This window comes from Pelophylax lessonae, assembly GCF_965119305.1.
Source record: "Pelophylax lessonae genome assembly, chromosome: 8".
Lineage (NCBI taxonomy): Eukaryota > Metazoa > Chordata > Amphibia > Anura > Ranidae > Pelophylax > Pelophylax lessonae.
In genome coordinates, this window is record NC_138775.1 from 25,534,214 (window position 1) to 25,561,070 (window position 26,857).

The window sequence follows — 26,857 nt, forward strand, 5'->3', positions numbered from 1 at the left end:
GAACCTCTGAGACATTTATCTTCAGAGTTTAGATAGGTATATCTTGAAATGATTCTATTAACCTAAGCAATTGTGTATTCAGGAGGACATTTGCTGCCTTTTTATGAAATATGCTTTGAGCCCTGTTCTCTCCTCTACGCCTTTTTAAAATTACAGCTGTAGCCTTTTGCATTGCTAGAGCTGTTATCCTTCTGCAGAGATTGTCTCCCTCCCACCCTATTATTCCAGAATCATTTCTGGCTGCTCATAGTCCCACTTCATACGGTGCTTGACTGTCTTGTCAGATATGGGTGAGCTTTGATATGTCTGCCATTTGCCTATTCTGCAATATACAGGTATATTGTGTGGGCAACATAATGTGAAAACCTCTACAGATTGAGGTCGTGTATTTCCAGTGAAGAGTACTGTTAATACTACAGAATACAAAGACATTTTAGACAGGTGTGTGTTTCCAACTGTATAGCAACATTTTGGGGAAACTCCCTTCTGTGTTCCACTGTGACTGTGTGCAAACACAGTTCCATAAAGACCATGGGGTTGATTTACTAAAACAAGTGCGCAAAATATGGTGCAGCTGTGCATAGAAACCAATCTGCTTCCAGGTTTTTAGTTAGAAGCGGTTTGGTTTCTATGCACAGCTGCACCAGATTTTTCACTCCAGTTTTTAGTAAATCAACCCCATAGTTTGCCCAGTATGGTGTGAAGGAACTCCAGCATCGTGCACAGACACCCCCTGATCTCAAAACTGTTGAGCACCTTTAGGAGTTCAAAAGGTATGCACGGACGACCAAGTGGCCGCCTTGCAAACTTGCGATATTGAAGCCTGATGACCGAAGTCCCAAGAAGCACTCAGCGCCCAAGTAGAATGCGTCGTGACTGGGAAAGGAGGAGGTAGAACCTAACCTTTAATGGAATAGGTCTGAGTAACTGTCTGATCCATCTGGAGATGGTAGCAGAAGAAAAGCAGCCAGCCATTTTCTTGGTCCGTCCATAACGACAAAAAGGGAGTCTGGCCTCCGAAAAGACTCAGTAGCTGCCAGATACACCAGAATCGGACGAACCGCATCCAAGGTATGGAAAGCAAATTCCTTGGGATGAGTCTGCTTGGGAAACAAGGAAGGCAACATAATGTCCTCATTCAAATGGAAGTCAGACACAAGTTTGGGCAGGAATGTTGGACAGGGACGAAGAACCACTTTATCCCAATAAGAATCCCAGCAAGAAAGTAGATCAGCCCCTGGGATATAACCGGTCTTCTCTGAGAGGAAGCCCCAAAGGGATGTTTATGGCCACCAGGATGATTGAAAGATCCTCACTCTTGATTTCTTGGAGGAACTGCGGAAGAAGCCTTAGCCAAGGATGATACTGGCCTTACCATGTCCCTTGGACGCCTGCAGCATCTGTCAGAGGAACCTGTGACCTCCTCACAAACTTCAGGATCATCCTGTGGAGCCAAACCTACTAAAGGAGCTACATGTAAGACTGTGCAAACAACTGTCTTGAAGGTGGATACCACCAGACTCCAGAACCTGTATGCAAAATGGGAAAGCGAACTAGCTGTGCGACAGCAGCCAGTGAATCACGGCCTGTGGTCCCTAAGTTTGTGCAGAGGAAGGATGACCCTGGGCAGAAAAAGAATCAGACCTAGGTAAATCAATTCCCTGGACAGGGATAAGGGGGGACCTTATGTAGTTCAGACATCACCTGAACCTTTGCAAAAATTAAATCCTCACAAGGAGACTCGGGACCTGAAAAGGATAAGCTTTTGGGTACCCCCAAAATATTTTGTGGATCTTCTTGACGCTCACCAAAGAAGTCCACAGGACCGGAAACCAGCGAAGATGTCCCCCCAACCCCAATAATGGGTGAGGGCAGACCTTCATTCTGAAGGAGTCTTGTCTGCTGGTCCGGGAAAGCTAGCTCTAGGCTAGCCAGACCAAGGTTGCTTGGACCCTCCTGGGGAAGATTTAAAAGAGCTATTCTCTGTCGCAGAAGCACAAAATAATTTTCTATGGGTTGAGGGGGGAGGACCCCCGTCTGTGGGGAAGCTCCTTCCCTTTCCTTGACTTTGGCAGGAACGTAGACTCACCCGTGATACCCTTAATGATGTCATCCATTTTAGCCCTAAACAAGCGATCGCCTTGAAAGGACAGATCAATGAGAGCTTTCTTAGAGGCTTGGTCTGCGGACCAATTCTTAAGCCCCAGCACACGCTTAATCACCACAGCTGAAACAGTTTGGGCAGCACAGGAGCTGTATCCAAATCTGCAACACAAATAAACTAGCCCATGGACCAACTGGTCCACTAAATCAACATAAACAGTGGGGACCTTCTCACCCCCAGGCCCTGTTGTAAAAGCTTGGCCCGTACAGTTAGGGTCTGAGACACCAGGGCTGAAGCAAAGACTGGCTGCAATGACGAACCAGCCATAGTAAACATGCTGCGTGCCACCGCCTCCGCTTTCTATTCAGCCGGTTCCTAAAAGGATGGGGATTCCTCTACTGGGATCATGGCTGCTTTATTCAACCTGGTAACAGGAGGGTCCACCACTGGTGGACTAGTCCACTTTTTAAAAGTGATTACTCAAACGGGTAACGTACAGCAAATTGTTTGGGGACCACAGAGGGTAATTTTGGTGGTTACCATTCCTTACAGGAAAACCTGTCAAAATAATGCACATAAGGAAACGCCTTTGGAGTACGATATGACTTATCTACCAAATGACCTAGCCACATCCGTGGCTACATCAGCCACATCCTCTATCTTTAAAGTCTCATGCACTGAAATAATCACATCTACCAGTGGCTTTCCATTCGCTGCTGCGACCATGGAGAAATCCTCCTCCCTATTGGATGGATCAGGAGGTGTGATAAGTCACCCAGGACGGGATGCGTCCACTGTGGAATCCAGCTCAGAATCGGATGAGACAGACTGAGCATGGTAAGGCAGGGGACACTTCCTCCTGGGCCTTTGCCCACGTGCCACTTCCACCCGGGACACTAAGGACTGCAGGACAGTCACCAGTGCAACCATGGGAAGCTGGAGTTCTGAGGAACCTGCCATGTCCATGAGGGGTTCGTGGGGTAGATGTGACCCTGGGTCTCCATAAGGAAAGGGAGACCTTGCAGTAAAAATAAAATCTTTTGGCACCACCAAAGGCTCAGTACCTATCAGCAGAGCGAGAGATAACAGGGACCCCCAAAGACTCGCCCTACTGACCGGAGTTGCGCCTAGAATTCGAACCCAGCATTATCATGGACCCTATCCCTGTTCGTATGTCCCAGGCACAGGAGGATGAAACTGAGAGAGAAAAGGGGCGGCACAGTGGTGTAGTGGTTAGCACTTTCACCTAGCAGCAAGAGGGTCGCTGGTTCGAATCCCAACCATGACAATACCTGCCTGGAGTTTGCATGTTCTCCCTGTGCCTGCGTGGGTTTCCTCCGGGTACTCCGGTTTCCTCCCACACCCCAAAGACATGCTGGTAGGTTAATTGGATCCTGTAAAAAAAAAAAATGGCCCTACTGTGTATGTATGCGAGTTGGGGACCTTAGATTGTAAGCTCCTTGAGGGCAGGGACTGATGTGAATGTACAATGTGTATGTAAAGCACTGCCTGAATTGACAGTGCTATATAAGTACCTGAAATAAATAAAAAGCTTTGGCATCCCCACGAGGCTTCAGTTGTCTCCAGCTTTAGTATATCCACTGGTGCTGATAGGAAGAAAGAAGCTGCCTTCCACTGTTCCTACCAGCTTCTCGCCCAGATTCCCCACCTCTGAGCTAGAGAAGGGAGGGAGATATTTCAGGGTAATGGCCAGTGAGATCTTCAGATCTCCTTTTCATAAACTGGCCGTTTGGGACAGAATGATTGTGCTGTGCGGAGAACATGTTCTCTGCTCCTCATCCCTTACTTAAACTGGTCCGAGAGTACAGCTGGGTTCCTGAGGATCACCGCTTTTCTCTGTTTCATAAACGGACTCCATAGTGTGTATTAGAGAATTGTGGGTGACCAGATGGGGTGGGAATGGATGAGCGCTCTGGAGACATGCTATAACTGTATTCACAATGTAGTGGCACAGCGAAGATGATCATTTTATATGGTTTGTCAGGCTGCACAAAATCATACAAAAAAAACAAACTTCTGCCTGTAGGCCTTGTCTTACACCCTTGAAACTGAAATGTCTTTTAAATTCCTGACTTTTGTCATTAATTTACAGCTGCTAATGATGAATCTCTTCTAGGTAGTTCACCCGAAAACAGACGAGCAGAGATGTAGGCTACAGGAATCCTGCAAAGATATTCTAATTTTTAAAAATCTTGACCAGGTAAGTGTTTTTGTTTTTTTTTTTTTAATTCTTAGGAGGAAGATGTTCAGTAGAGTGGTGTGTACAGCACGGGGTTTTTCTGTGGCATCTTCTTCATTGTGCTTGTATGGGAGATTTGTTTTTTCAGGAGGATTTTTTTTGTTGCATAACCTGAAGTTTTATATGCACAGCTAAAACCTGTTCTGTTCAAAGTGCTGGCAATTCAAAAATCTTCATGTGTAAAAATGGCCAAAAGCAGCAATCTAGAAAACCACATCAGTCTGTTGAATCTGCATTTTAGAACACAGATGGTCCTTAGTTGGCTTCTTAAAGATTCTAATGGTGGGAATGTACGTCATGATTTTGACGTTAAATTCCAGGGTTATGGCAGCAGCTAGCTGCCATAACCCTGCTATTTTTTTTTTTCCTTAGGCGACCGGCTTTCAGATAAGTAATCCTGCAGGCGGATTTGCCACAGGATCACTTTTAAAGGCGGCCCTCCACCCACCGCTTCCCGGTTGTTTCTGAGCCTACCTGAACCATCTATAAGCCCGTAACCGAGCCGATGTGGCCGATGACTAGACAGGAAGCCAAGTGAGGACAAGATGACCCTTACTCGGCTCAATGCCCTTGGAGGACCGGTACAACCTCCAAAGTCACTTCCGGTTCTCGGGCTTAAAGCGGAGGTCCAGCCTACACACTCACCTGTCCAATGGTCCAGTGATGCGGCTGCCCGAAGCCTCGCTCTTCTCCCTTGCTCTTCTCCCTTGCTCTTCTCCCTTGCTCTTCTCCCTTGCTCTTCTCCCTTGCTCTTCTCCCTTGCTCTTCTCCCTCTCTGCCATGCGGCGCCAGGGAACCCTATGGCTCCGACGAAGGCTTCTGTTGTCTGCTCACTCCACCGTGTGACAGCTCTTAAATAACTCATGGACAAGGCCATCGGTGACATCACCCTCTTGCCATGTCACCGTCCGAGAGAATGCTAGTTATTTAAGAAATGTCAGAGGGCTTTGCTGGCAGACTGCAGGAGCTATACGTATTTTTTATTTTTCTTTTTTCGGGTCAGGGGGCAGCATGATTGACGATGGATTTACACCTAGGGAAATTTTTTTGAAATTTAATAAAGAAATTGTCAAACTGTGTTGTCTTTACTCTTTTTTACCCTGTTTTGGTGTACTTATTGACACGGGGGAGGGTCTGGTATGAATTGGGGGAGGGGGCACATTTTTTTTTTTTTTTTTTTTTTTTTTAGGTTTGGCTGTCAGTGGGGTAACTCGCTGACAGCTGATGAGTCATTGGTTGTTAAAGCGGAGTTCCACCCTAAAATTAAACTTACCTCCATTTTCTCGCTCCGGGTCACCTGAAAAACAAATGGATAATCGCTATTTATTTATTTATTTTTACATACCTTGTTTAGAAGAAAATGTACTTACCTTACTTCCTCCTCCTCCCCTCGGCGGCCGCGGCAATTCGTCACTTCCTGGCTTTGCAATGATTCCTGGGAGCTGAACGTCATCGCTCCCAGGAATCAATGCGCCTGCACCGGCCCCGACGTCAGTTCCGGTGCAGGCGCCGTCATACCTTGCTAAACAGCTTCTGGGCATGCCCAGAAGCTGTGCCGGGATGACGCTGCGGCACCGGAAGTGACGGCGGGGCCGGTGCAGTGCATCGTGGGACCGAAGAAGACGGAAGAGGACACAAAAGAGGATCGCGCTGGCTTCAAGCTGCCCACACCTGAGATGGCAGCGCTGGACAATACATTTTCAAGGTAAGTATTTCTTCTTGCAGGTAAGTGCAACCCGGGACAGATCAGAGGCTAGCCATTGTGGAATGCACTAGCCCTGACTGTCCCGGGGGTATTTTTATTATAAAAAAATGTCCCAGGGTGGAACTCCGCTTTAAGGATGTGGAGGGCGGCTTCCTGGCCTGCTCCTGAACAACCAGCACAGAATTCAAATTGTTCTGAAAATTTGGAATTCGTTAGAAAAAAAAGAAAGCAAACTAAACAAATGGTTTGATTCTGCACATGTCTAGTGACTTTGTGGAGAACAAACAAAGCAAGCACATTGGTCAAAGCCAAAGTCGCAATAGAAATCACATGATTTTTGAGTCGCACAAGTGTGATTGGAGCATTAATCCTAATCGTCTCCTCCCTTTCTTACTTCCCGTAAAGCCAGTGAAAAATGCTCTGTGAGCCGTTTCTCCCTTCTGGGAATAGTTGGAGGATGTGGGTTGAAATTTCCCCTGAGTATCTTCAAAATTGGATAACTAGTATGCCAAAGGTCTGTAAGCTGTAATTGCAGTTGATGGAGGGTTTTTAGATGAATGGAAAGTTTGAGGAACAGTTGCACTTGTTATGACGTTGTCCATTTATGGACTATCACTTTGATTTTTTTTTTTTTTTTTTTCTGGCTGCCAGGCCTCAGCAGTAATGTGTACATCCAGATTTGGGAAGGGATGGGGGTACTAAGACATACATATTTGTCATTTAGACCTTAGAACAGGGGTCTTCAAACTACGGCCCTCCAGCTGTTCAGGAACTACAATTCCCATCATGCCTAGTCATGTCTGTAAACGTCAGTTTTTACAATGCCTCATGGGATGTGTAGTTCTGCAACAGCTGGAGGGCCGTAGTTTGAGGATCCCTGCTTAGAACAAAAGGAGCAGCCTGTGCTGGCTGCAGACTGTAGCTTCTATCTTTGTTCTTTGAACCGGAAACTGAATACCTTAATGATTATTATAAATTGGTATCAATTAAGACACAATACTGTTTTTTTTTCAGATCTGAATAAAATATAGATCTGAACAGTACACTATATTAAAAGTATTGGGACGCCTGCCTTTGCTTGCACATAAAATTTAATGGCATCCAAATCTTTGTCCGTAGGGTTTGAGTTGGCCCACCCTTTGCATCTATAACAGCTTCAACACTTCTGGGAAGGCTGTGCACAAGGTTTAGGAGTGTGTCTATGGGAATGTTTGACCATTCTTCCAGAAGCGCATTTGTGAGGTCAGGCTCTGAGGTTGGATGAGAAGGCCTGACTCGCAGTCTCCGCTCAAATTTATCCCAAAAGTGTTATATCGGGTTGATGTCAGAACTCTGTGCAGGCCAGTCAAGTTCTTCCACCCCAAATTCACTAATCCATGTCTTTATGGACCTTGCTTTTAGACACTGGTGCGCAGTCATGTTGGAACAGGAAGGGGCCGTCCCCAAACTTTTCCCACAAAGTTTGGAGCATGAAATTGTCCAAAATGTCTTGGTATTCTGACGCCTTAAGAGTTCCCTTCACTGGAACTAAGGGGCCAAGCCCAACCCCACACCAAATGTTTTGAAGCAGTACACAAAGCAAGGTCCATAAAGACATGGGTGAGTGAGTTTGGGGTGGAGGAACTTGACTGCTCTGCACAGAGTTCTGACCTCAACCTGATAGGGTTGAATTAGAGCAGAGACTGCGAGCCAGGCTTTCTTGTCCAACATCAGTGCCTGACCTCACAAATGCGCTTCTGAAAGAATGGGGAAACAAAGGGTGGGCCAACTCAATATTGAACCCTACGGACCAAAACTGGGATACCATTAAAGTTCATGTGTGTAAAGGCAGGCGTCCCAATACTTTTGACAATATAGTTTATGTAAGGGGTCTACAATCCCCGGACACCAGGTCGCATTTGCGACTAGAATTAGCGACCTGGGGTGCACTGCAGGAGATGTCCTGTCGCTTTGCGCCCCCTCGAGCGCTCGAACTACCGCATCATCCGGAAATTGAGGCCCCGGCTTTTGGGCCTTCTTCACTGAGATACTGCCAATGGGGAACTGGCGGCCTCTTGTGGTGGCCGGGAGTATGACAACAAGCAGTAACTAGGAATGCAGGGAATTTCCACTGCTTGTTCTCAATGCCCGCCCTTCTCCTTGCCAAGAGGTGGAGAGACGGAAGTTTTTGCAGTCTTCATCTGGCGCCCTTTACTTAATAAAACACAGTGCGGAGACGGAGCTGTCATCCCCCGGCTCAGCGGGGATCGGCGGATCGATCCCCACTGAGCAGAGCACGGTCCGCAACGGAATGCGGACTGTGTGAAAAGGGCCTTACTTTAAAATTGCATTTTGTAATCTCCTTGCAATGTGTTGATCTTTTGTTTTGCCTTATCCCTTATTCACAATAAGACTCTTATGGAAAAAAAAATATATTATTTTTCATCATCTCCCTGCCCTGCCATGCCACACAGCCAATGGCCCCTTTCACACTGGCTTTCTGATCAGGTCCGCCTGTCAGTTTTTCAGGCGGACCTGATCGGACCCTTCAGTCTATGGAGTGGCAAGCCGCCGCGATCTGATCCTGTCCGCCAAAAACAAGACGGATGGTGGTTCTATTTACCATCCATCCAGTGAATCGGATTGGATGGCATCGGATGGAAACAGACGGTCCGTTTCCATCTTATTGCCCCATAGAGGAGAATGGGCTGTGTCTGCATAGCATAGCGGACAGGACCTGTCATCCGCCTGCTCAGCGGGGATCAGCAGAGAGATCCCCACTGAGCATGCAAATTCTGCTTAGCGTAGGCGCCTGTGTGAAAGGGGCCTAAGGTGGCATATGTTACTCTTGGTCACTGGATCTCCTATCGCCCCAACCTTGCTGCACTGTTTAAATTTAAGATCGGTTATTTTTGTCATTGAAAATAAAGCTTTGTTGTTAAAAAAAAAAAAATGGCTCCTAACTTTTTTAGCTGGCTCCGATTCCAAACAAATTTGTCAAGCCCTGGTGTATGTCTGTGTACTTGAGCCCTTAAATGCATTTACTCCTGCTAACTGGAATTCAGTATGATTTCCATGGCTAGAATTTAGTGGTCTTGGCTTGCAGCTGTTTCCACATTGCTGTGGTATTAAAGCCTGCTTGATTGCCTTTCTTGTTGGTCAAATCTTTTTCTTTAATTTACGAAGATGTTTTAGCAATATGGCATAAATTGCCACTAAAGTATGTAGCTTAAAGGTGTTGAAAGAAACAGGTGCAAGAATAATTTAGCACAAAAGCTGAGTTATGCTTAAAGTGATTTTTTTTTTTTTTTTTTTTTAATATTTGTAACATTTTTTCCTTTACAAACATGTCATACTTACCTGTTTTGTGCAGTGGTTTTGCACAGAGCAGCCCTGATCCTTCTTGTTGGGTCCCTTGCTGGCACTCGGGCCCCTGTCCCCCAGTGCCGAGTGCCCCCATAGCAAGCCAGGGGCTCCTGCTGCATCTCGGGTCTTGTGCACATCGCTGGATCGCGATCGGGCTCAGGTTAGTATTAGGGGGGCTAAGGGGGGGAGCTTCAAGGTAAAAAAAAAAAAAAACCTTTTAACCTTTACAACCACTTTAAAGTGGTATTAAACCAAAAAGAAAATATTTATTATATTGAAGCTTGTCTTTAATAAGGCCCCGTTCACACTGGGGCGATCCGACTTCCAGGGGCAACCTCCGAGGTCGCAGTGCGAGCAGCGCGCCGCGACCTCGGAGCTGCCGGCACGGACTTCATAACATTGAAGTCTATGACGGTCGCTCCGGGTCGCCCCAAAGAAGCTCCGAACCCCTTTTCTAAGTCGGAGCGACTTGTGTTGCTCCTATTAGAACGGGTCCGCAGCTTACCTATGGAAGGCGACCTGTGAGGCGACCAGGTCGCCTCACTGGTCGCCCCAGTGTGAACGGGGACTAAGTGTGATGGCTGCATTTGTTTTATTTAGGCTTTCTTCTGTTTTCACCTCGTGATCCTGTCACTAAATCTGTTATCAGAAGAACAAGATGTCCTGCAGATGTAGCAGTTAGATGGATGAGACCACCTATTTAACACTGACATGGGTGCTTTTTTCATATATTCCCTTTGTGGAAAAGGAAAAAAACTGTTTACTGTAACTGCTTCTAAAGTATTAATTTGAGCTTATCGTTAATTTGTCTAAATGGGCTACTATATCATCTAACACTCCCCTCACCTCCCAAACTGAAAATTATTCTGTCTAAAGGTGTCTCTGTTGCTTCTTAATCCTGAGTGTAGTTACTGGTTGCTCCATCATCCAGTTTGGGGGCGCTCTAATGTAGGTGGTGTGTTACTGCTAGATCACCAGGTGAAAACCGGGGAAAAGCCTAAAGAAAATGAATGCAGCCATTACATTGAATGATTGATTGGTAAGCTGCAGTATATTACTTTTTTTTTTTTTTGTTTTAATACAGTTTTAAGTAGAAATTAAATTTGTGTTTTTTGTTTTGTTTTTTTTTTGTTTTTTCCAGTGTGGCTGATCAATTGACTTTTTACTTGGAACCTTTGCTTTCCCCCAAATATCAAATGACTTCCAGCTGTCAAATGGGTTGTCTGGTATGCTAATATACAGAGAAGAGGGGTTTCTTTCCAAAGCATCACCAGCCCTATCTGACAGATTCAGGAGCAAAATTCTCATTGTGGCGCTTAATTTTTTATTTTTACACTGTCACTTTTAGTTTTTAAATTCTTATTTTTTTGTGGATCACTTTTATTCCTATTACAAAGAAGGTAAACATCCCTTGTGATTGAAATAAGGATGACAGGTCCTCTTTATGAAGAGATCTGGGGTCAAAAAGATCCCAAATGTTTACTTTTACCTTTTTAAATAGCAAAAGATCATGGGAAAAAATGATTATATACTGCGGCAGGCTGGCTTGGCTGCGTGAGCCAACGTATAGGTACCCCATTAGGCAGCCGGGAAGACGTTCCATGGGGCAGGCAGCCTTGATTGCCGCCAGGCACCCGCGATTGCTCCCCATGGAGAAAGAACGACGGTCTGCTGTTGTAAACACAGCAGACTGTTGTTTTCTCTGGAATGAAAAAAGAGCACCTGTAAAGAATGAATACCGACATGAGGATGTATGAGAAGTACAACCAACATTTCGGGAAGTAAATGGGAAGTGTGTAATTTTCTGCTAATAAACACACTGCAGCTATTTCCAGCTAAACCCAATGCGTGTTTAGTTGCAGAGAGGCGACACAGGGTGCCACACTTTCCTTTTGCCAAATGCAGTCAAAATGTCTGCTACTAATTGTTGATGATCGTTATGTATGAATAAAATGATTACCTTGCATTGTTTGAGTCCATCTGCTTTTAGTAAAGTCTCCTAAATGCAGCTAAACTATGTAATTTAGACATCTTTGTGAATGTAGCCTGGTTCACACAGGTGTGACGTGGGATCCGACTTGTGAGCACAAGTCGCATGACGTCCTATTAAATGTTTCCCTATGAGGGGGCCGTCTTAACTCATCTGACAAGTCTCTCCGACTTTAGAAAAGGTTCCTGCACTACTTTGGTCCAACTTTGAAATGACCTCAATGCCATATAGCAGGGGTCTCCAACTTTTTAAACAAAAGGGCCAGTTTATTGTCCTTCCGACTTTAGGGGGGCCAGACTGTGACCTGCGGGAGTAGAAATTTCTTGTACATCGGCAGAAACAGCGCTCCATAAATCATAACCACTGGGTTATATTGCCTCCTACCAGGAGTAGGACTAGGCAGAATAAAAAACACCTGGCTACGCCCATGGGTCATCCTCAGCTGGTATATAGCCCCCTTTTCTGATAGGTAATTAGTTTTTAATCTGTCTAGTTAGGAGTAAGGACCTAGGCTCCTGGCTGGGATCTCTGGTCCTTGCAATTTTTTTCTCCTTCCTTACATCTTTTTTTTTTTCTTTTCTCTCTGGAAATTTACAATAAACTGTCGGACTGGGCAATCTAGATCCAGTGGTCCCCCCCCCCCCCCAGCCCAGGCAGCGGGTGCGTGCAGACCGCAGCTACGCGCTAGGTCGGCCGCAACCTAACCTAATGGACAGAGGCTGGCCCGTGAGTTAAACGTCTCGCAGGGTCGCATACGACCGGGTTTGAGTCTGTCTCGCAGCGGTCCCTTGGCCATCAGCTCCCCTACTTCGGTGGCGAGGATTCTGTCTGGAACATTTCCCGCACCATGGAAGGGTAAGTACAGCCCCCCCTCTCCCCTTTTGGTGGGTTCTTTGGGGTGGATGCAGGTAACCTCCAGGGACGGTCGGACCTGCCTGCAGGTTCCCTCCTCCCATCCCTAAAAATCCCTCAGTGAGCTGGGCTTCACCCACTGTCTTTCCCCTCTGTCTGGATCTGGAGTCTGGTGTGGGTCCCAGGGCAGAGGATGCAGCGTAGAACCCTGGCGTCTCCCCCCATTATTGCCACTCTTTAAGGGCCCTGGGATGATATGTCCTATCCTGGTAGACTGGAGGAGTCCCAGTATAGGAGACCCCTAAGTGCATGCTCCCACTGTTTGCAGTGTGGGTATAGTGCAGGGGGGGTCCCAGTGCAGAGACCAGTGGAGTCTCCGTTAACCTGTGTCCTACCTTCAGGAGGGCGTCCCCTTGCAGAGGGCACAGGGAAATTCCTGACTGCATGCTTTAGCTGATGGCCATTTTCCCTTAGTCTTGCTGGTCTCCGGTTGGTGGCTTTGTTTGTGTAGCCCGATGTCATGGGGGGCCATTTTCCCTTAGTCTGGGAGATGCTGGAGATGACCGAAGCCTTGTGGGGATGCCAAAACTTCTCTTCTTCCCCTTCCTCTTTCTCAGTTTCCTCTTCTTGTGCCCGGGACATATGAACAGGGTTGGCGTCCATGGTGATGCTGGGTTCGAATTGTTTGCGCTCCTCCGATCGGTAGGGTGAGTCCTTGGGTGTCCCTGTTATCTATCGCTCTCTCTCTGTGGATAGGTACCCTGAGCCTTAGGGGGGGGATCCTTTAGTGGTGCCAAAAGATCGTATTTGTATCTCAAGGTCTTCTTTCCTTATGAAGCCTCAGGGTCACATCTCCCCCACTGACCCCCTCATGGAGGTGGCAGGTCCCTCAGAACCCTGCTTTCCATGGTTGCACTGACAGTCCTTCAGTCCTTAGTGTCCCGGGTGGAAGTGCCGTGTGGGCAAAGGCCCAGGATGAAGCATCCCCCACCTTTCCCTGCTCAGTCGACCTCATCTAATTCTGAGCATTATGGGGCCAAGGACGTGGCCCATCCAGGGGGGTTTAATATCACACCCCCAGATCCATCCGATAGTGAGGATGATTCCTCCATGGTCGCAGCAGAGAATTAAAAAGTGCTGATAGATGCACTTATCACTGCAGTGCGTGAGACTTTAAAAATGTAGGATTCGGCTGATGTAGTCCTTTTACACTCCAAAGGTGTTTCCTTATGTGCTTTATTTTGACAAGTTTTCCTGTAAGGAGTGGGAACAACCAAAATTGAAACCTTTGTGGTTCCCAAACGTTTTGCTGTACGTTACTCTTTTGAGGAGTCACTTTTAAAAAAAGTGTACTAGTCCACCAGTGGTGGACCTTCTAGTTTTCAGGTTGAACAAAGCTACCATAATCCCAGTAGAGCAGTCCCCGTCCTTTAAGGACCCGGCTGACAGGAAAGCGGAGGCTGTGGTTCGCAGCATGTTTACTATGGCTGGTTCGACATTGTGGCCGGTCTTTGCCTCAGCCATGGTGTCTCAGACCCTTAACTGAATGGGCCAAGTTTTTGATCCAGGCCCCTGGGGGTAAGTAGTTCCCTGCTGCTTATGTTGATTTAGCGGACCAGTTGGTCCATGGGCTGCAGTTTATTTGTGATGCAGCTTTGGATACAGCTCCTGTGCTGTCCAAACTTTTTCAGCTGTGGTGATTAAGCGTGTGCTGTGGCTTAAGAATTGGTCCGCAGACCAAGCCTCTAAGAAAGCTCTCATTGATCTGCCCTTTCAAGGCAATCACCTGTTTGGGGCTACCCTGGATAACATCAAGGGTATCACAAAGGGGGAAGAGTACCTTCCTGCCATAGTCAAGGAAGGGGAAGGAGCCTTGTTCTTTTGTGACGGAGAATAAGGGAAATAAAAGGTTTCAAATATTCCTCGTGAGGTTCCAAGCATCCTTGGTCTGGTAAGCCTATGCTTCTCCGTACCTGCAGACAAGACCCCTTCAGCATGATGGTCTGCCCTCAACCATTATTGGGGTTGGGGGACATCTTCACTGGTTTCCAGCCTCGTGGCCCTCCTTCATGAGCGTCAAGGGGATCCACAAAATTATTATTTTGGGGGTACCCAGAAACGGGCAAAGCGTGTCCTTTTTTAATTTTTTTTTTTTTTAGGCCCGGAGTCTCCTTGTGCGGAGTTATTCCTGCAAAAGTTCAGGTGATGTCCGAACTACCTAAGGTCCCCCTTATCCCTGTCCAGGTAATTGATTTACCTAGGTGTGATTCTAATTTTGACCAGGGTCGTCCTTCCTCTGCACAAACTTCAGGAACCACAGTTTGTGATTTACCAGCTGCTGTCACACCGATATTTCACTCTTTCATTTTGCATACAGGTTCTGAGTCTGGTGGTATCCACCTTCAAGACAGTTCTGTTTGCACAGTCCTACAATGCAGCTCCTACAGCAAAGCAAGTTCAGCTCCACAGGAGGATACCGAGGTTCGTGGCGAGATCACAGATTCCTCTGGCAGACGCTGCAGGCGTCCAAGGGCCACGTTTAGGCCAGTATCTTCCTCGGCTCAGGCTCCTTCTGCAATTCCTGCGAGGAATCAAGGGCGAGGATCTTACAATTAGTCTGGTGGCCATAAACGTCCTGTGGGGGCTTCCTCTCAGATAAGACCACTTGTCCCAAGGGCTGATCTACCATCCTGCTTTACAGTCGCTGGTTTTAGTGGCTTAGCTATTGGAAGCCAGGTACTGAGGGATAGCGGTCTGTCTGGATCAGTGATCCCTACTGTGGTGAAGGCGAGGAAATTGTCTTCCAGCAAGATTCACCATTAAACAAGGAAAGCGTACATTTCTTGGTTTGTCGATTGGCGCTCATCTTTAATTCTTTTCTGTGGCTCGGACCTTAACCTTTCTTCAACAGGGCGTTGGTTAGAAGTTGGCCCTGAGTACCATCAAGGGCCAGGTGTCTGCCTTCACAATCTTTTTTCAGAGACCCCGAGCCACACACTCTTTAGTTTGTACATTAATTCAGGGGGTTCGATATGTGGCTCCACCTGAACGGTCTCTTGCCGCCATGGGATTTAAATGTAGTACTTTCAGTTCTCCAGAAACCTCCATTTTAGAATATTCGGGAGATTCCCTTGCCTACGTTCCAGAAGATTACATTCTTGGTGGCTATTTCCTTGGCCCGCAGGGTATCGGTATTGGCAGCATTATCCTGTCGCAGTCCCTATTTTGTGGTCCATAGGGATAAAGTGGCTCTTCGTCCCTGTCCATCATTCCTGCCCAAAGTTGTCTGACTTCCATTTGCTTGGCATACCTTGGATGTGGTTTGTGCGGTTCTGGGTGTATCTGGCAGCTACTGAGTCCTTTCAGAGGTCAGACTCTCTTTGTGGTTACGGGTGGACCAAGAAAAGGGCCTCTTCGGCTACCATCTCCAGATGGATCAGACAGATGGTGACTCAGACCTATTCCATTAAAGGTCAGGTTCCACCTTTCCCTGTCACCGCTCATTCTACTCGGGCACTCAGTGCTTCTTGGGCATTCCGTCATCAGGCATCAATATCGCAAGTTTGCAAGGCAGCCACATGGTCGTCGGTGCTTTTATTTTTCAGGCTGGACCTCTGTGACCCGGTTAAGGCTCCTGTGTCCTGGTTAAGGACTCTTATGTTTAGCCTTGGGTTATTTTCCCCACCTCCCCATTTTTTCTTTTTGGCACTGCTTTTGGACGTCCCAGTGGTTATGATTTATGGAGCGCTGTGTCTGTCGAACGAAAGAAAATTGGAATTTTGTACTTACCATAAAATCCATCTTCCAGAGTTCGACAGGCACAGCACCCACCCCTCTATGGAGTTCTAATACTGCTTGCGTCTAATCGGATTACCTAGAGCAGAAGGGGGGTTATATACCAAGCGGAGGACGGCCCATGGCTGTAGCGGAGGAGGCAAAATAACCCAGTATTTATGATTTATGGAGCTCTGTGTCCATAGATTAAGTCAGAGAAATGGATTTTACGGTAAGTACAAAAATCCAGTTTTTCCTGACATCAGTGGGAGTAAACATTGCCACATTTGGGGTTAGAGGGAATAATCGTGCCCTATTATTGGTATCATAGGGAAGAATAGTACCCCATCATTGGTATCATAGGAAAGAATAGTGCCCCATCATTGGTATCCTAGGAAAGAATGGTGCCCAATTGTTGGTATCCTAGGGAAGAATAGTGCCCCATTGTTGGTATCCTAGAGAAGTATAGTGCCCCATTGTTGGCATCATAGGGAAGAATAGTGCCCCATCAGGGAAATGGTGTCAGATGGCAGAATGTCTGGTATCAGTAGGAGGAATAATGCCCCAAGGGCCAGATAAAGGCAAGTAAAGGGCAGCAGTTTGGAGACCACTGCCACAGAGTGTAAAACGTCAGTCTGAAGTTACAGGGCAAAGAAGGATCGGAAGTCGCACGACTTTAATATTGGAGCAGTGTGAACCTGGGCTAAGCGATAGGATTTGTATAAACACATGTGGCAGTAGAAGTATAACAATGTTTCTGTAAATAATTCCCAATTTAACTGACGAAGATTGGAAAGAAGCCTGTTCATCCCATTTATATGTATCGCCAGCAGCAAACAATAGGTTAATACAATTATATATGCTACATCAATCATATCTCTCTCCAAGTAGACTTTATGCAATGCAAAGCATTGCATCTCCTAAATGTTTGAGATGCAGTGCTAGGCGGGCAGACTTTATACATATTATGTGGTTTTGTCCAGTGATATCAAGATTCTGGCAGGAAATAATTCAAATATTATCCTCTGTCCTGAATATGCCTGTACCTTTGACCCCAGAAACCTGTTTGCTGGGTATATTAGATGAAATAACATGGTCTAGATATCACAAGATAATGCTTAGAGAAACGTTGTTTATGGCAAGGAAAACAATCGCAGTTAAGTGGATTCAAGTGAAGCCCCCTGCTGTTAGGAACTGGATAAGAGCGGTAAATCAGATTTTACCATTTGAAAAAGTATTGTATATGCATAGAGGATGCTCAACAAAATATAATAAAATTTGGGATAATTGGTGTCAATCAACATTAACCAATGGTTGAATATAAGGAGATAACCAAGAGGATATAGAGGGATGCACATAGTATGATGAGGAAATAAATCTATGATTGCGATGGAGCAAGGGGTTGGGGCACACCTGGACAACGGCGATCAATTAAGCTAAATGGATATACCTTGGCATAAAGAGATTATGAATACTAAGTAAACAGATAATTATTTGGATATTGTATAATTTTTTTATTTTATATTGTTTTGTCCCTTTGTTGAAAGGACATTTGGAATGTTAATTTTTATGCACATATTGAAATAAAAAGAATATAAAACAATGTTTTTTTTGTTTTCTTTAGGAACAGCTCTCTCAGGTTCTTGATGCAATGTTTGAACGGAGAGTACAACCTCAGGAACATGTCATTGACCAGGGAGATGATGGGGATAACTTCTATGTTGTTGAACGGTAAATATAATTTGTGATAACTCTTGCTGGTGTGACTTTTTCTTTAGAACGTGTGCGACCTATCATTTTTAATAAGCGAAAAAAAAAAAGCAGTAAACAGTTAATTTTAATGTGATGGGAGTGAGATTATTTTCAGGTAAGGTGCAAAATAGAAGCAGTGCAGAAGAGGAGTGTTACTTTTTTTTTTTTTTTTAAGCTGATTTACTTAGATCTTAGCTTGATATGTAAATTTTCCTGCTTCTGGTCAGAGGTGGCCCTGCAAAAAAGCAGAAGTACCTTTTGAGCAGTTCTTATAAACTATATTGTCAAAGTATTGGGACACCTGGCTTTACACACATACGAACTTTAATGGCATCCCAGTCTTGGTCCTTAGGGTTCAATATTGAGTTGGCCCACCCTTTGCAGCTATAACAGCTTTAACTCTTCTGGGAAGGCTATCCACAAGGTTTAGGAGTGTCTATGGGAATGTTTGACTATTCTTCCAGAAGCGCAATTGTGAGGTCAGGCACTGATGTTGAATGAGAAGGCCTGGCTTGCAGCCTCTGCTCTAATTCTTCCCAAAAGTGTCCTATCGGATTGAGGTCAGGACTCTGTGCAGGCCATTAAAGTTCCTTCACCCCAAACTCGCTCCTCCATGTCTTATATTTTTACCTTGTTTTGTGCACTGGTCCAAATCGTTTGGTGGAGCGGGGCGTTATGGTGTTGGGTTGTTTTTCAGGGGTTGGGCCTGGCCCCTTAGTTCCAGTGAAGGGAACTCTGAAGGCGTCAACATACAAAGACTTTTTAGACAATTTCATGCTCCCAACTTTGTGGGAACAGTTTGGCGACGGCCCCTTCCTGTTCCAACATGATTGCGCAGCAGTGCATCAAAGCAAGGTCCATAAAGGATGAGCGAGTTTGGGGTGGAGGAATTTGATTGGCTTGCACAGAGTCCTGACCTCAATCCGATAGAACACCTTTGGGATGAATTAGTGTGAAGACTGCGAGCCAGGCCTTCTCGTCCAACATCAGTGCTTGACCTGTGCTCCAGTCCCTGCAGTCCCGCGATCCCACATTGTGACAGTGGGTGAAATTGTTGAAATAGATTAAATTCATTGTTGAAATAGATTAAATTAAATTCCTTGCAAGCTTACATGTCCACAATATAACCCTTTGAAGCCGTAGTAGCCATCTTGAGCCCACCTTTATTTCCCTTTTGAATTACCGTATTTTCCGGGCGTATAAGACGACTGGGCGTATTAGACGACCCCCCTAATTTTCATCTACCGGTAATACTTATACTTAGGTTACCTTGGAAATATTATACTCGGCGTATAAGACGACCCCCCATTTTTGGGGGATTTTTTTGAGGTTCAAAAGTAGTCTTATACGCCAGAAAATACAGTACTTTAATCCTCATGATCAATCCCCTATCCTCCTGATCCATACAGTCATTGACCCACCTCTCGCAGCTATTTTGCTTTCTCTATCAGTCATTTTGTTCCTGAGCATTCTATGAAAGAACACATCTAGCATCCCTTTAGACTTGCATTTTCAAGCAACTCGGTAAGTTAAAAAAAATAAAGTACACATCTACTTGAACAGCAGGTGTGTTAGAGGACCATGTATCAAGTCGCTGTATTCACCTAGGGCACCCTTGGTCTATGTAACATTACCGTATGTGTTCTGATTCCTGCTGGGCCCCATATATAGTCAAGTTGATGGCTATCTGGAGAATGTCCTATTTCAGTCCATTGTTTTGGGGGATTCTGTAACTTGTATGGCCTCTGAAGAGTGTGTTTTCTGGTTTGATCTTATCTAAGCTTGGCCAACAAAAAAGCTTCCTTTTTATATATCGATTGAATCTCTGCAAAAATAAAAAATCTGCATGTTTTCATCCAAAGAGTTCCACACTGCGGAAGTAGCATCGACATTTGTTGCACTGAGCTGCTTGTTGGAGTTCACTCAGCGCAGCAACATTCTTGCAGATTGTGAATGATTATATTGTATTGTAGGAAAACTAGTAATTTAAGGCTTTGTGCAGCTGGAGATTAATGATCATCTGCTTTGTGGAGACCCACCTCTTTACTGCAGGGATGTGCAGGAAGCTGTCAGCCATCCCCTTTATTTAATCTTCGATATTTCTTCAGTTTCTTGTACTGTGTCTATTAATGCAGATGTGTCCGGATGTATGCAAAATGAGCAAATATTTGGAATAATTTGTTCACTTTTCTTTTCTTCCTTACTATGATGCATGCTGCTATATAAATACTCCATATCATATCTTTTTCTTTGTTTCCTGGTTAGAGTTCATGTACAGGGACACAAATGCTGTCCGATCCGCACAACCTTTTTTTTTATTTTATAGATCTTAGTGGTTGTACCCTAAAGACGAAAAAAAAAAATCCTGTTCCTTTTAACCACTTAAGCCCCGGAAGATTTTACCCCCTTCCTGACCAGGGGGTTTTTTGCGATTTTTTTTTTTTTTTTTTACTGCGTGACTTTAACGGACAATTGCGCAGTCGTGCGACGCTGTACCTAAACAAATTTGACGTCCTTTTTTTCCCACAAACAGAGCTTTCTTTTGGTGGTATTTGATCACCTGTGCGATATTTTTTTATTTTTTTTTGATCATGCGCTATAAACAAAAAAAAAGCGACAATTTTGCAAAAATAACAATATTTTTCACATTTTTTTATATGAAATCCCCCCCCCCCCCAAAAAAAAAATGTAAAAATCTAAATTTTTTAACATTTTCGGACAATTTGTTTTATGCTACATATGTTTATTAAAAAAAATCGCAAAAAGCGTATTTTGATTGGTTTGCGCAAAAGTTATTGCGTTTACTAACAAAGGGAAAGATTTTTGTCATTTTTGGTGTTTTATTTTTTAACAAGTCATGGCGGCGATCTGTTTTTTTTTTTTTTTTTTTGCGGGACTGCGACATTGCGGCGGACAGATTGGACCCTTGACTGACATTTTTGACACTTTTGAGGGTACCAGTGACATTACTACAGTAATCAGTGCTATACATATGCACTGTTACTGTAAAAATGACACTGGCAGGGAAGGGGTTAACTGTATTGGAGAGGGAGGGGTTAAGTGTGTCCCTAGGGGCGTGTTTCTAACTGTGATTGGACATGGCTACTAGTGTAAAAACAGAGATCAACGGTCCTACATAGTATAACCGTCTGATCTCCATTTTTACACAGGGGAGAATGACAGGCGGCTTGTTTACATTAGCCGCCTGCCTTTCTCCCTTCCCGGCGAACGATCGCGAGTGACTAGCGGACATCGGGTCCGCCGGTCACACGCACTGACTTGTTAGGGAACGAGCCGGGCGCGCGCTCGCCCGCTATTGGCTCACAAGGGAGTGACAGGGTAGTGACGTACTGGTACGTCACTTTGCCGGGGCTGACCGGCGCAGTATATGTACTTGCGGCGGTCAGCAAGTGGTTAAGGCATGATCTATAGCACAGCGCTTGTGCCATGTAATCTGTCCCTTCCTATGTTGTAATATACCTGATTAATCCTGCCTGTTCCTGTGTCCCTCTGTCTATACTGACCATGGCAATCATGGCTGCTGAGCCATGATACCGTGGTCAGGTTCCGTGCCTCCATCGGCTTGCTCTCTACTATGAATCTCTCCCCCCTCCCTCTCTGCCTGTCAGCATCAGAGCGGCTCTCCTCCCGCCCCTCCCACTGCTATTCAGCGACAGTATGCAGCAGAAATACTTGTATCCCCTCTAGATTATGCAGTTGGTAACTATAGTGTGTGTTCTTTTAAAATGAAAAGGTTAAATACCTTTCCCCACACCAAAACTGTGCGGTCACGTGACTTTCATCTGCTGGCCGGCTGACGTCACCGGGGGAACCACAGCCTCTCCAGCTGCTATGCATTGAGAAAGAAGTTCGAAAGGGGGATTATGTGACTGCACAGCTGCAGTGTGTAAGAAAAGTTATATAGCCTTTTCATTTTAAAAAAACACTCGCACTAGAGATGCACCGAAATTTCGGCGGCCAAAACATAATTGGCCAAAAATGGTGTTATCTGGATTTTGCCAAAAAGAGAAAAAAGGTGCCGAAAATGCACGCAAATTTTGTGGTGATCTTTTGCCACGATTTTACTGTGCTTATGGTTTGTTTTTCATAGGTAATGCGACTCAAAAACTGCATCAAAAACGGAACACGTGCGTTATTGATGCGTTCTTGTTGCGTTTTCAGTGTATTTCAACGAGTTTCTGACCAAAAATGCAGCAAGCAAAGATTTCTAACACCACAACCCGCTGGGTTAAATGAAAAAAAGAAAAGAAAAAAAAAAACTCAATGTGTACTATGCCTAACTCCAGCCATCTGTGACAAGACAGGATATGAGGAGAGTGGTCTCGAATGAATCAGGAAGTCAGACAGCAGTAAATAAAATGATTAAGTTCTGACCCTTCCCCCCATTCCACTAAAAACATTTTAGTCTCTCTCCCTTGCAGAGTTTTCCCATCACTCTCTTCCAAACTGGGAATCCCAATAGGAACACAGACTGTAATAGAAACCTTTAGAGCTCGTTCACAGCAGAAGGTGCTGCTGAGCATGCGTGCTTTTTTGCACAGTCCTGTGTGTCCTGTTTTAGGGCAGCCCATTATTTCCAAGGGACTGTCCTATGTGAAAAAATGCAAAATAGGTGTCGACATGATTTTTAACGTTGCGATGCACCAAAACCATATGTTTTTAGCGGCCATGAATACTAGATGTTTAAGGTTGCCATTGAGTTCTAATTGCACCAGTGTGTGTCTGCAGAAGGCAGTTTTTTTGTGCAAAAAAAAGAATAAAATAAAATTGCTCAATTTTGCAGGTGCTCCCAATCTGAAACTGAGGCTCTAACCCAGGGGTGTTAAACTTGACTTCATTGTGGGTCGCATCAGCAGTACGGTTGCCCTCAAAGGGTCGGTTGTATCTGGGGTGCGCTAGGTACAATGTGCAGAGTTCAGGAGTGCGTTACGTACAGAGTTTGTGGGTTTAGGGGCACGCTGCATGCAAAGTGTGGGGGTTTTGGGGTGCACTGGGTGTGACCACAATAAACCCCCCCCCCAAGTTTCCTCTCATCTCTACCTTCTTCTCCTGTCTTAACTGGCTCTAGTACCTCCCTGTGTAGGCAGCTCTCTAGGGAGATCATTCTCTCTCTTTCATGCAGTCCCCGGCGCGGGTGCATGCAGGGATCTCATACATCGGGGAGATGCTGAAAGCAAAGCTGTGCTTTCTAAACACAGAAGGCTTCTGTGTTTACAAGTGACAGCGGGGAGCAGGAGCCGGAGGATGAGAGGTGGAGGCATGGAATTCCACCACGTTTCCGACTGCAAAACTGGGTGCGAAGGCCACATGACAAGGCCTGGTGGACCGGATTCAGCCCGCTGGCCTTGTGTTTGACATATGTGCTCTAACCCAATCAAATTCAAAATAACATATTTTGGCTCTAGTTGAACTTTTACACCCTTTGCTCTACTGATTCCTCTGAGCTTGCAACAATGCAAACGCTTCAATAAGCATTTATGTATTTAAACATTTTAGCACTGTTTGCATTGATGTTCTCTAAGGATTAAGTGGTTGAGATTTGTTAAAAGGTGGGTGCTCACTATGCATCCTTAACTCTCTTGAATAGCCAAGCTAAAGCAAGATCTAATTTTCCGTGTGAACAAGTCTTTATTGTGGTGGTCTCTACTTATGTGATGAGGTTTAGGCCTCATGCACACTTCACGTTTTTACAGCTGCTGTTATTGGCTCCAGACACTTTTTTTTTCTGCAGCCAATAAACTCCCCAGTATGTTATTCAATGGGTCCATGCACACACAGGCTGTTATCAGCGGTTTTTGGCAGGGGCGTTTTCTGGCTGGAAAAACCCCCCCCCAGAACTGGCGAGTTTTTCAGCTGTAAAAACGCTTTAACTCTAATACTAAACACACCTACACAGGTTGAACTGGATGGACTATTGTCTTTATTCAACCTCAACTACTATGTAAAAAGCTTAAAAACACAGAAAAATGCTGTTATTTGGCTTTTATCAGCGTTTTTGAGCCATAAGCTTTTGTGGGAGTAAAGTAGGGCTGCACGATATTGGGGAAAAAAGTATATTGCGATATTTCGTTTTTAACTATATATATCGCGATATTTCTCCCAGACAGTCTCCGGAGGAGGGATCAGTTATCAGAGCTCAGCTTTCTGCCAGGGGATCTGCCACACTCATAGAACTTCTCCCGCCCAGACAGCCCGAGCCTTGTGTCAGAGCCGGAGTGTAGAGTAAACGGGCTGAGTGAAGTGTCGGTAGCAGCCTTTGTCCCGCGGTGCTCCTCCGCCATGCTCCGGACGTCTCTCCCTCCTCTCCTGCTGCAAGCACTGTAGCCTCTCTGTTGCCATGCAATCCGCCCCGTACTCCAGCCCTCCCAGCTCTGCCTCTTAGTCAACAGCCGACCATTACTCTGCCCTGCTCCGCCCATTGTCTCTCCATTGAATCTTTTTACAAAACATTACAGCCTGATCCCGCCCCCGATGCAGCCAGGAGAGACAATGGGCGGAGCAGGGCGGAGTAATGGTCGGCTGGATACTAGAGGCAGAGCTGGGAGGGAAGTGTGGGACGGATGTAATCACTGTGAGTCGTCCTCCTCCCCCGAGTCCCGACTTCTCCCTGCCTAATGCCTGAATATCGTGTCTTCGGCGATATGAATATCGCCCATGCATGCAGAACGATAGTCGATATCACATCGACTATCGTTCAGCCCTAGAGTAAAGTTTTGCGAAAAAAACGATACAGCTGAAAAACGCTACTACAAAAATGCAGAAAAATGAATGCTACAGCTTTCTACAGCTAGCTCTGCTGACGTTTTTATAATGCCCAGTGTGCATGAGGCCTAAGAAGGTGTAGTGCATTTTTAAAGTCTCCTGATTGTCATTTGATCTTTTACTGCTTACTTGGATCTCTGCTGATAATGAAAAAATGTGTTGTGCTATGTGTGTGTGTTGGCATTAAAGTGCACGTACATTTTAAAATGTCGCTAGTAAACACCCGCCTGTTTAATTTTCTTTCAGTGGGTTGTATGACATTTTCGTAGCTAAAGATGGACAGTCTCGCTGCGTGGGCGCGTACGATAATCACGGCAGTTTTGGAGAGCTCGCCTTGATGTACAACACTCCAAGGGCTGCGACCATCGTAGCCACAACAGAAGGAGCACTTTGGGGGTTGGTGAGTAGATTATAATGGTCACCAATTGTTCAATTACAACACAGAAGGATGTTTTTATTCAATGCAACCATCTACACCAGCTTAGAAGTAAACTCTACGCAGAAATAGAAAATGCTCTTTAGTTTAAAGAGGGAACTTCACCCACCCCCTACATGTTCTTTTCTTTTTCCTTGTTTGCTGGGTTATCCTCATAATGCATACATATCCAGCTAACTGAGCATTGTCCGACTCCTGCTGCCATCTTCTTTACTACATCATCCTGGAGTTGCTGTCTCATAGGTTCCTGCTACCGGCATCCTGATGATACACGTGACATATCAGAGGGCCAGCTGCAAGAACCAAGAAAAGACAGTTGGCCTCCTAATGATGCTAAATCAATTGTGGGAAAAGGAGTGTAGGAGTGCAGTGATAGAAAGCGGGTGGAGAGAGTGACGTTTAGCTTTAAAGGCATGGTTCACCTTTTACCAAAAAAGCTGCCTATACAGGTAAAGGGTGGCTGTAGAATAAACACAAACTGTGCAGCTTTGACCAAAGTTGGATAATACCCTTGCTACTGGTGTTGGCCGTTTACATGCCTCCCGAAGATGTCCTCTCCTGCCTTCTTGCTAGGATGTTGCGATAGGGACTCCTAGCTGTTCTTCACCTCCAAAATATGATCCAATCAAGGGACAATATGTGCGAATGTAAAAAAAAGTCAGTAGAAAATCCATCGAAGAGAAAGTGCTCAGGGCAAAAAGTTCATGAGTAGATATGTGTCACTGTCATTACATATGACATTCTGTTGGACTAGACGCATCAGATGGAGCTACAGCGATGACCTCAACACACCTGCCATGGTGCAGAACGTGTTTTACCTTGTTTAATGCAATTTTACTCCTGTTTATTGTAAGTAGTTTTACCTTTTATTAAATGCTGACATTTCTAAACTACTTCACTAGGAGTTCCTCCTTTGCTTATATCATCCCATACAGAGCTTGATGTGGACTGCCTTGGTTATGTGGTAACTCTCTCTCCTGAATCACATATCACAGTACCCATCCATCCTAGTGGGATACTTCCATAAAGTGCAGCCAGATTACCATCTCAGATCTTACCAGCTGCCAAGGGGCTTGTGAGTGGGGTGTGCACCTGGTTGTTAAGCGTTGTTCACTCACATTGGATTACTGGATCTTGATAACACACTATTACCAAAATTATTGGGGCACCTGCCTTTACATGCACATGAACTTTAATTGCGTCCCAGTCTTAGTCTGCAGAATTTAATTTCTCTTTCGTTCATTGACGGACACAGCTCCTGATTCTTCTTAACCAATGGGTTATGCTGCCTTCTACAAGAGTAGGACACTAGGCCGGAAAAAAAACTTGACTAAACCTATGGGACAGTCCCAGGGGGTATACTCCCACTTCCAGCTATTGGTGCTCAGTTTTTATCTGCCTAGTCAGGAGTAAGGACCTAGTTCCTTGCTGGGATCTCTGGTCTTGGCATTTTTTTAATTGGAATTTTTCATTATTTTGTTCCTGTGAGCACTAAAATTAAGTTCAGACCGCAGCTCTGCTCTAGGTTGGCCACCACATAGCCCCACTGGACGGAGGCTGGCCTGCGAGTTAAACATCTCATGAGGATGCCTACGAACTGGCTTCGGCCTGAGTCTCAGCGTTCCTCCTGGCCAACAGCACCCACATTACGATGGAGTGGTGCCCTGTCCGGAGCAGTGCTGATCCTGTTCCTGGTGTGGTAAGTAGCTGTCCCCCCCCCCCCCCCCCCACTACTGCTGGAGGGTTTCGGAGTGGATGCGGGCCCCTCCCTGGCATAGTCAGACCCCCGGGTTCCCCTCCCTTCCCTAAAGCCCCTCCTAAAATTTTGGTCTTTTGCCCCCCTCCTCCCTGGGTGA

General features: G+C 45.5%; 1 protein-coding gene across 1 annotated transcript in view; it reads left to right on the forward strand.

Moving 5' to 3' along the window:
- The window catches only part of PRKAR2A (protein kinase cAMP-dependent type II regulatory subunit alpha), a 136,277-nt gene that overhangs the window by 81,880 nt on the left and 27,540 nt on the right, over window positions 1-26,857 (forward strand). The window contains exons 4-6 of the mRNA XM_082265192.1: window positions 4,242-4,325; window positions 17,655-17,761; window positions 24,812-24,965. Coding sequence (XP_082121318.1) covers window positions 4,242-4,325; window positions 17,655-17,761; window positions 24,812-24,965 — 345 coding nt within the window. The remainder of the gene's footprint in view (window positions 1-4,241; window positions 4,326-17,654; window positions 17,762-24,811; window positions 24,966-26,857) is intronic.